Consider the following 10,738-nt stretch of genomic DNA (forward strand, 5'->3'; position numbering starts at 1 on the left):
TGTCAAAAATCTTAATGCATCTTGATTTGAAAACGAATATCCAGAAGCGACTAGGTCTATTCGGGAAAATCACTATGTGGACGATCTTCTTGACTCCGTTGACAGCCCAGAGGAGGCAATAAAACTAATTTCAGATGTTTCATATGTACATCGGCAAGGGGGATTCAATATTCGCAATTGGATTTCAAATAACAAGTCTGTAATGGGTTCTTTTCCTGCCGAACCATTAAAGGCCACAAAGTGCCTGAATGTTAAAGATGAACGTGGAATTGAAAAAGTTTTAGGCGTATTTTGGGAGCACCAAGAGGACGTAATTACATTCAAAATTGCCACATGGCTCGTAGAAGGGGATATTTTTTTTTGGGGAAAAAAAATTCCGACGAAGAGAGAAATATTGCGGTTTGTTATGTCAATATATGACCCTTTGGGTCTAATAGGCAACGTAATAATGTATGTAAAGGTCCTTATGCAAGATGTCTGGCGTTCAAAAATAAATTGGGATGAAAAAATATCCCCTGAAATAGAATCCAAGTGGAAACAGTGGATAAATATTATTCCTGATATTCAAACCCTAAAAATTCCACGTTGTTATTTGCAACATTTTGATAATTTTCGTGATGTTAAAGTTCAGCTTCATACTTTTGTTGACGCTAGTAAAGATGGGTATGCCGCTGTGTGCTATTTTAGGGTGCAGAAAGGTAACTTAGTTATATGCTCCATTGTTGGGTCGAAGTCAAGGGTGGCGCCAATAAAGATAACATCTGTACCCCGGCTGGAGCTGATGGCAGCTCTGATAGGAGCTCGATTTGCAAAGCATGTTGCAGAAAATCATACCCTTCAAATTAGCCAAAAGTTCTATTGGTCGGACTCGAAGACCGTGCTAAGCTGGATCAATTCGGATCACAGAAGATATCAACAATTTGTTGCCTTTAGGGTCACGGAAATTTTGGAAATAACTGCTATCAATGATTGGAGATGGATACCTAGTAAACAAAATGTGGCAGACGATGCAACTAAGTGGGCAAAGACTCCGAGAATTTCTAATGACAGCCGATGGTTAAGAGGCCCAGATTTCTTGTCGAAAAGTGAAGAAGATTGGCCGCTACCGGATTTTCAACATGAGCCAACGAAAGAGGAGCAGGTTCACCGATTGTTTGTGGTTTCGAAGTACGAAGCTGTTTTTACTGAGCCAAGGTTCTCAAAGTGGTCTCGACTTGTAAGGAGCGCAGCTTTTGTACTGCGTTTTATATGCAATTGCCGACGTTCAGATAAAAACACAGGCGAATTCTCACGAGAGGAGTTACAGAAAGCAGAGCATATTTTATTTAGACAGGCTCAATATGAAAAATACTTTGCGGAGTTTGAAAATTTATTAAATGGAAAATCACTTTCAAAAACAAGTGAAATTTACAACAAATCTCCTTACATAGAGAATGGCATTCTTCGAGTATATGGTAGAATTGACAACGCAAATATATCGAGAGAGCAGAAACGTCCAATTATTCTACCGAAAGGCTCCCGAATAACCTTTTTACTTCTAATGAGTTATCATGAGAAATACTATCACACAAGCCAACCCCAAATGGCAACATTACCACGGGCTCGTCTAGCATCGTTTACATCACCATTTGCGTACACTGGAATGGACTTTTTTGGACCTATCTTGGTCACTGTAAATCGTCATAAAGAAAAGAGATACGGCTGTCTCTTCACCTGTCTCACTATAAGAGCTGTGCACATTGAAGTGGTTCACTTTATGAACACCGATTCTTATATTCTGGCCTTCAGAAACTTTATGGCCCCACGGAACTAATTTCGTTGGAGCCGAGAGAGAATTACGAGAGTCTTTGAAAGATGTGGATAAGAACGAGATGGTACGGACTTTTACGACTACAACAACTAAATGGGTTTTCAACCCTCCTGCTTCGCCTCACATGGGAGGTGCATGGGAACGGTTGGTGCGGTCTGTAAAGACAATATTATATAAAATTATGCCATCGAGGTCACCCAGTGATGAGCTTCTATTAAGTATGCTAATAGAAGTTGAAAATATCATTAATTCAAGACTTCTTGCGTATGTTCCATTGCACTCAGAAACGGATGAAGCCTTAACGCCGAATCACTTCCTTTTAGGAAGTTCAAATGGTTTAAAGCCTATGTCGGAGTGCTCCCAAAGCGGCATACTGTTAAGAAAAGGTTGGCTCATTTCACAACAATATGCAAACATATTTTGGAAGAAGTGGGTAGCACAGTATTTGCCGTCTTTAACATGTAGATCAAAGTGGTTCGAAAAGTCTAAACCACTTTCTCAAGGCGATGTAGTCATCATAGTTGACCCATCATTACCACGAAATGTCTGGCTGCGTGGAAAAGTCTTGGAGACGAGATTGGCTAGGGATGGGCAGGTTCGAAGTGCTAAAGTGCTTACGAAACATGGTATTCTCGATCGACCAGCGGCTAAGCTCGCGGTTTTGGAAGTAGAATTCGGCGGCGAAGAATCTTCTGGCCATACTGGTGGGGGAATGTTAACGCAACCCAAAAAATTACCCGAATATTCTGTCGATCTGGCAAATACACGAAATTAGAAAGTAATCTATTACTATTAAGTTAACGAAACTAATTAAATTTTAAGATGCGTCTCTAAATTTTCGCCATTTTTTTTAGTCGGCATATTTTTTTGTTGGTTCATACGCAGTTCTCCGCCATTAAAATTTAACTAAGAATAACTAGTGGATTCCATACTATAAAGTACGGTGTAAATGTTTGCATTTATTCTCTATTATATTTTGTGTTTATTTGTTTTAGGAATTTTAATATAAGTCAATTTGTTCAATAAATCTATTCTTCTTCGAGCTGATTGTACTTTATTCAAAATCCCCTTGGAAGTCACTACGGCTGGCCTGTTTGCCTTTTAACAGTATGTACTTAGATATGTTTTTCTTAAAAAAGAATGTAACCCACCCCAAAAAATTCTTCTCTCTTACTAATTGGCAAAAACATGCATATTTTATAATTGAATAAATTGAACCTTATGGCCTTCACTTACAAAACTTAATAAAGAAACACAATCTTTTAATTTAGTTTAATTTTACTTTGTGACAAAATACGTACAAATAAAAGACTTCCTTTGTGGGCGTATTCAAGTGTATAATTTAAAAAAAATTAAAAAATAGTATGAAGAATAGAATGAAGAGTAAAAAAAAAATTAAAAAATAGTATGAAGAGTTGTTTTAAGGGCTCTCAAAAAAGTTTACTTCAGCCACAGTACAAACAGTATTTTCACACATTATCTCATTCCTTTAAAGTGGACTGCATGTTTGCATGTATTAAGAGTTAATTACTGCTTATCTTATATTACTGGCGTTAAGTTCGGCCGGGCCGATCTTTGGATACCCACCACCTCGGGAATCTATGTAAAGCACTTTTCATCAAAATCCAGTGAAATTTGCATACCTTTTGTCCTATAGCAGTTATATCGAAATATGATCCGATTTGGACCAAATACTAATAAGTACAAGTCAATGCTCAATTATGTATAACAAAATAGTGATCTTTTTAGTAGCTATATCTAAAAATAAACTGATCTGAACCATATACAACATGGATGTCGAAAAGCCTAACATAAGTCAATGTGTCAAATTTCAGTTAAATCGGATTATAAATGCGTCTTTTTTGGGACCAAGACTTTAAATCGAGATATCGGTCTATATGGCAGCTATATCCAAATCTTGATCGATCTGAGTGAAATTGAAAACGGATGTCGAAGGGCCCAACACAACTCACTGTCCCAAATTGAGGCGACATCGGACAATAAATGCGCTTTTTCTGGCCCCAAAACCTAAAACCGAGAGATCGGTCTATATGGCAGCTATATCCAAATCTTGACCGATCTGTGCCATAATGTAGAACTATGTTAAGGGATTTAACCTAACTCAATGTCCCAAATTTCGGCGACATCGGACAATAAATGCGCCTTGTATGGGCCTAAGACCCTCAATCGAAGGATCGGTCTATATGACAGCTTTATCCAAATCTGGACCGATATAAGCCAAATTAACGCATGATGTCGAAGGGCCAAATATAACTCACTGTCCCAAATTTCAGCAAAATCGGATAATAAATGCGCCTTTATGGGCAAAACCCGTTAAATCGAGAGATCGGTCTATATGGCAGCTATATCCAAATCTGGACCGATCTGGACCAAATTGACGAAGGATGTCGAGGGGCCTAACACAACTCACTGTCTTAAATTTCAGTAAAATCGGATAATAAATGTGGCTTTTATGGGCCTAAGACCCTAATCGAAGGGTCGGTCTATATGGCAGCTATATCCAAATCTGGACCGCTCTGGGGCAAATTGACGAAGGGTGTCGGAGGGCCTAACACAAGTCACTGTCCCAAATTTCAGCAAAATCGGATAATAAATCTGGCTTTTATGGGCCAAAGACCCTAAATCGGTCTATATGGGGGCTATATCAAGATAAAGTCCGATATAGCTCATCTTCGAATTTAACCTGCTTATAGACAATAAAATACTCTGTGGAAAATTTCAGCTCAATAACCCTATTTTTGAAGACTGTAGAGTGATTTCAACAGACAGACGGACGGTCATGTCTAGATCGCCTTAAATTTTTACGCTGATCAAGAATATATATACTTTATAGGGTCGGAAGTGAATATTTCGATGTGTTGCAAACGGAATGACAAAATGAATATACCCCCATCCTTCGGTGGTGGGTATAAAAATCAATTTGTGTTTGTTTGTAGGTTTGTTTGCTTGTTTGTTTGTTTATTTGTATGTTTGTGTGTTCCTTATAGACTCAAAAACGGCTAAACCAATTTCTTGAAATTTTCACAAATGGTGCATAATGACCCCGTGGTGAAAATAGGGTACTACATTTTTTGATATTTGAAGGGGGCGGACCCTCCCCCTTACCCTAATTTGCAGAAACGCCAGATCTCGGAGATTGGTAGTGCGATTTAAGCGAAATTTTGTGTGCTCCCATATAGTACCCTAAAAATAAAATGTTGGTATCCAAATTTCGGATGGGGTACCTAGGGGGGCTGTCCCACCATAACACCTACCAAACATATATTTTGACCAATCACGACAATATGGGACTCAAATGAAAGGTATTTAGGATAAGAAAACGTATCTGATATCCAATTGTCGGACCAAGTATTAGAGGGACCACCCCAAGCCCCAAAACACCCCTAAATCGGACATATTTACCGACCATGGCAATATGGGACTCAAATGAAAGATATTTGCGGGTAGAATACGAATCTGATATCCAAATATGGGACCAAGTATTTGGGAGGCCGCCTCTCACCAAAAACATCCCCCGAAGGCCACAAATTTGCCACCATAGCAATATGGGGCTCAAATGAAAGGTCTTTGGGAGTAAAGCACGAATTTGATATCAATATTCGGGAAAAGTGTCTACGGGGCCACCCCACCCCCACAACACCACCCAAATAGTAAGTATTTCTGACTATTGCAATATGAGGTTCAAATAAGAGGGCTTTTAAAGTGAACACGATTCCGATATATATTTTCAAGGCCAACTCACTGAGTGGCCGCCCATCACCTAAAACACCACCAAGCCGGTCATGTTTAACGACTATGGAAATAGGGGGCTTAAATAAAGGTATGTGGGAGCAGACCACGTATCTAATACCAACATTAGGGGCCAACTGTCTAGCGGACGTCCCACCACCATAACAACCCCCAAATAGGACGTATTTGCTCACCAAGACAATTTGGGTCTTAAAGAGAGTGGAACTAAATATTCATAGTTTTTAGGGCCAAAACCGGACATATTTGCTGACTTTTGCAATAAGGAGTTTAAAAGAGATTAGAAAACGATTTTGATATCCATTTTGAGGCCAATGACAATATGGTTCAAATAAATGAAATATAGATATATGAGAATAGACCACGTTGCTGTTGGGGGACCATGTTGGATAATGTTGGAGGCCACCGTAGCGCAGAGGAGAGACCATCAGAAAAAATTTTCAACGGTGGTTTTCCCCACCTTATGCTAGCAACATTTGTGAGGTACTGAGGTGCCAGTGCGACACCCAAGAGGTGTCGCACTGCGGCACGCCGTTCGTACTCGGCTACAAGAAGGAGGTCCCTTATCATTGAGTTTAAAAACTTGAATCGGACTGCGCTCATTGATATGTGAGAAGTTTGCCCCTGTTCCTTAGTGGAATGTTCATGGGCGAAATTTGCATCTGCAATGTGGGAATGACCACCCCAATCCGCAAATCACCCCTAAATCGGGCATATTTACCTACCATGTTAATGTGGAGCTTAAATACAAGATATTGGGGGGTAGAGCAAGAATTGATACTCATTTTCGGGACCAATTCTCTGGGTGTCTACCCCTTTCCCAAAATACCCCACAAATAGCAATTTGTTACTGACCATCGCAATATGGGGCTCAAATAAAATATGTAGGACCATATATTTAGGGCATCACCCCTTCCCCAAAACACCCCCCAAAGGGTAAACATTTTTCGACCATGCCAATATGTGGCTCAAATGAAAGGTATTTGAGATAATAATATTTGAAATAATAAATTTGATAACCAATTTCGGGGCCATGTGTTTGTGGGACGCCTCATCCTATAAACTCCCCTAAAACCAATGGCAATATGGGGTTTAAATAAATGGTATTTGAGAGAAGAGCACTATACTGATATTTTTCAGGGCCAAGTATCTCACCCCCGAAAACACCACTAAATCAGATAACATGAGAACATCGGGCTGAAATAAAGTATTTTAAGAATGGAGTACACCTTACATCCAAACTTAAATTCGTAGACCAATAAATATCATTTGGGATTCAGATGAAGGCACCTATATTGTTAAACTGTTAGTCAAGTTTGCGTGGTTTTTTACTAAAAGATCTTTAATTGTCGAAAAAATTGTCGACCCCATTTTTTATGTCACCTTCGTAGTCTACTCCCGAATACCTTTTATTTGAGTCCTTTATTGATATATACGTCCAATATGTCTATTTGGATTAGTTTTCGGGTTAGGGCTACCCCTTGGATACTTGAACCCAAGTTTTTATTCCACATTCGCTTTCTACTCTCTAATATCTTTCATTTGATACCCATATTGTCCCTATCGGTCAACTTTTGATTTTGGGTGGCGTTTTTGTGGTAACGGGGGAAGGTCCGCCCTCTTCCAACATCAACAAATTACGTAGCCTATACCTCCTTCTTGATCATATTCATAATTTACTCGGGAATCCCTTTCATTCGAGCCCAATATTGTCATTATCGTCCAATAAACCAATTTGGAGGGTTTTGGGGTCGGGGCGGCCCGCTAACCACTTGGACCCAATTTTAAATATGGAATTTGTACTCTACTCTTGAATACATTTGATTTAAGTCCCATATTGTCCCAATCGGTCTACTTTTAGTTTAGGGTGTTACTTTTGGGATAAGTAGGAGGGTCCGCCCCCCTTGCGATATCAAAAACTTATATAGACTATTGCTCCTTCTGGACCATATTCGTAATCTACTCCCGAATACCTTTTATTCGATTCCCATTTTGTCATTATCGTCCAATAAACCTATTTTGGGGGTTTTTGGTGTCGGGGCGGCCCGCTAACCACTTGGACCCAATTTTAAATATGGAATTTGTACTCTACTCTTGAATACATTTGATTTAAGTCCCATATTGTCCCAATCGGTCTACTTTTATTTTTGGCTGGTACTTTTGGGGTAAGGGGGAGGGTCCGCCCCCAATGCGATATCAAAAAATTATATAGCCTATTGCTCCTTCCGGACCACTCCCCACAATCTGTGAAAATTTCAAAGAAATCGGTTTAGCCGTTTTTGAGTCTATACGGAACAAAAAAATTTACAAACCCACAAACAAATTATGGTATAATGGCTTAACATATCGGTAAATATTTTTCTTTAAACCCATAGACAATTTAGTTTATTTTATATCACATCACAAAGTTCCTGTTGGCTCTGAATTCTATCACACCTTGTGCAATATTTTAACCCAGAACACTCCTTATAATCAATGTCTATAAATCAATCTAAAGGCTTTTTGGAAATGCTTCAGCGCTAGTACAGTGTTCTTATTCGCAGCAAAAAGTTATTGGATACTATTTGCAAAGTTTTACATTAGTTCCTTACAAAATCTAACGGATAGTGCCACATGAAAATAAATCGGATTAAGATCGGCCGGGCCGAATCTTGGGAACCCATCACCATGCATTCTGAAAATATATTAACTTATGGTGATTTTCAAAAAAAATATGTTACACTTATTCGGGACAATATAATGTTAATATCGCCAATGATGTCACACTTTTTGCACTTTTAATCGAACATATTTCTTATAACCATATTTTGTCAATTCGACCAAATAATACAGTAAAAATCGCATATAATATGCCGTTGGCTAAATAAACGCTTTCACTTTTCGTTTTTATACCCACCACTATGTGATGGGGGTATACTAATCAAGTCATTCCGTTTGTAACACCTCGAAATATTGATCTAAGATCCCATAAAGTATATATATTCTTATTCGTCTCTCACACCATGTGTCGAACTAGCCTTGTCCGTCCATTCGTCTGTCGAAATTACGATAGCGGTCGCTTCAAATCGATATATAACCTAATATAGCTCCCATATAAACCGATCTTCTGATTTGACTTCTTGAGCCCTTACAAGCCGCAATTTTTTTGTGATTTGGCTGTAATTTTGCATATAATATTCCGTTATGACTCCCAAAAACTGTGTCGAGTACGGTCCAAATCAGTCTATAACCTGATATAGCTCCCTTATAATCCGGTCTCTTGATTATCTAGAATCTTTTATTTTTGCTGGTTTGACAGAAGTTTGGTATTTATCTTGAATAAATGGGATGGGGGCATACTAATCGTATCATACTGTTTCTAACACCTCGAAATATTGATCTGCGACCCTATAAAGTATATAAATTCTGGGTCGTCTCGACTTTCTGAGTAGATCTAACCACATCCTCCCTCCCGTCTGTCCGTCTGTCGAAATCACGATAACGATCAAACTCGTAACGTTAGTTTGAAATTTTGCACTGATACCATCTATTGATGTGGTACGTTGAGGATTGCAAATGGGCCATATCGGTTCAAATTTGGATATAGCTCTCATATAAACCTATCCCCCAATTTGACTTGTCGAGCCCATAGAAGCCTCAATTTTCATCCGATTTGGCTGAAATTTGGGCAGTGACTAAAGTTATGTATTCCAATATCCATGCCAAAACCGGTCTATAAAAAGATATAGCGCTAACATAAACCGATCCCCACATTTTCCTTGTAGAGCCCCTAGAATGCAAAATTTTCACCTGATTTGGCTGAAGTTTGGCCCAAAAATCTATCTTATGATTTACAACAACAGAGTCAAGTTTTATCCGTATCGGTCAATATGGTGATATAGGCCCCCATAAGTACCGATATCCCGATAGGACTTCTTGGGACGAAAGTAATTCCAATACAAACTCAGTTAATAAGGGTAAATTTTTAGCGGAATCCATAATCCAAGATTAGGCCCGGCCGAACTTAGCAACCTCTTACTTGTTAATATTTTGCCGCTTTTTTCCGAACATTCAACAAATTTTGTCTTCTATAATAATCAGTGAACGCAGTTATTTTGGTGTAGATGCCTATGAAATGATAGTAGCTGATTTAAATTGAGAAATTTTACATAGTAGACATGGCACAGAGTGGTAAATGCAACATTTTCCCACTCTCTGTAGGCAACACCATTACAAATGGAAACTACACCTGATGGTGGTTAAATTTTTTGGCCAAACGAACACAAATTTTCGATTTCGTGGTAAGTTGGCCCGGGCCTAATCTAATATACCCTTCACCATGCATCGCCTTTGTCGAGTTATTTTCCCGGTATCTCTTTTTTGGCAAACAAATGATAAAAGAAAATAATTGCGATGATATTGGAGCTAAAATATCAAGTTATGGTCCGACTCAGACCATAATTGAACTTAATGTTGGAGACGCCTACTATGGAGTCATTGTGTAAAATTTCAGAAAATTCAAATAAATATTGCGCCCTTTGGGTCTCAAAAAGTAAAATAGGGAAATCGGTTTATATGGGAGCTGTATCAGGCTAAAGACCGATTCAGACCATAATTGACATGTATGTTGAAGGTCATGAGAGAAACCTTTGTACATAATTTCAGCCAAATCGGATAAGAATTTCGCCCTCTAGGGGCTCAAGAAGTCAAGACTCTAAATCGGTTTATGGGGCAGCTAAACCGATGTGGCAGCTGATAAGAAGTATTTGTGCAAAATTTCCAGAGACTACCTTTACTCCTTCGAAAGTTAGGGTGCTTTCGACAGACAGACTGGCGGGCATGGCTAGATCGAATTAAAATGTCAAGAATATATGTACTTTATGGGGTCTCAGACGAATATTTCGAAGAGTTACAAACAGAATGACGAAATTAGTATACCCTCATGCTATAGTGGAGGGTATAAAAATGGTATGTTTTGCACAATCGAAGTAACCATTAGTCTATATCTCAATTAGATTGAAGAAATCAAATCGGGTAATGATTGACCCTTCTAGTGCCCCACAAAAATATATGGGCAGATATATGTTTATGGGAGCTATAATTAGGTGATCGTAAGAGAGCATTAATGCATTAGTGCAAAAATTGAGGAGTTTAGGGACTAAACAACTTATATACCGGGAT

General features: G+C 38.7%; 1 protein-coding gene across 1 annotated transcript; it reads left to right on the top strand.

Annotated features, from left to right (window-relative positions):
• The first annotated feature begins 448 nt into the window (after positions 1–448).
• Positions 449–1,813, top strand: LOC131995952 (uncharacterized). Its single transcript, XM_059365294.1, has one exon. It carries the CDS (start codon positions 449–451, stop codon positions 1,811–1,813), a length of 1,365 nt encoding a protein of 454 aa, XP_059221277.1.
• The last annotated feature ends 8,925 nt before the right edge of the window (positions 1,814–10,738 follow it).

The sequence above is a fragment of the Stomoxys calcitrans genome, chromosome 1 (genome assembly GCF_963082655.1).
Source record: "Stomoxys calcitrans chromosome 1, idStoCalc2.1, whole genome shotgun sequence".
Classification (NCBI taxonomy): domain Eukaryota; kingdom Metazoa; phylum Arthropoda; class Insecta; order Diptera; family Muscidae; genus Stomoxys; species Stomoxys calcitrans.

What these genes read in the sequence shown, in the direction of transcription:
- LOC131995952 (XM_059365294.1), top strand. Translation starts at nt 449, where the DNA reads ATGTATGTAAAGGTCCTTATGCAAGATGTCTGGCGTTCAAAAATAAAT.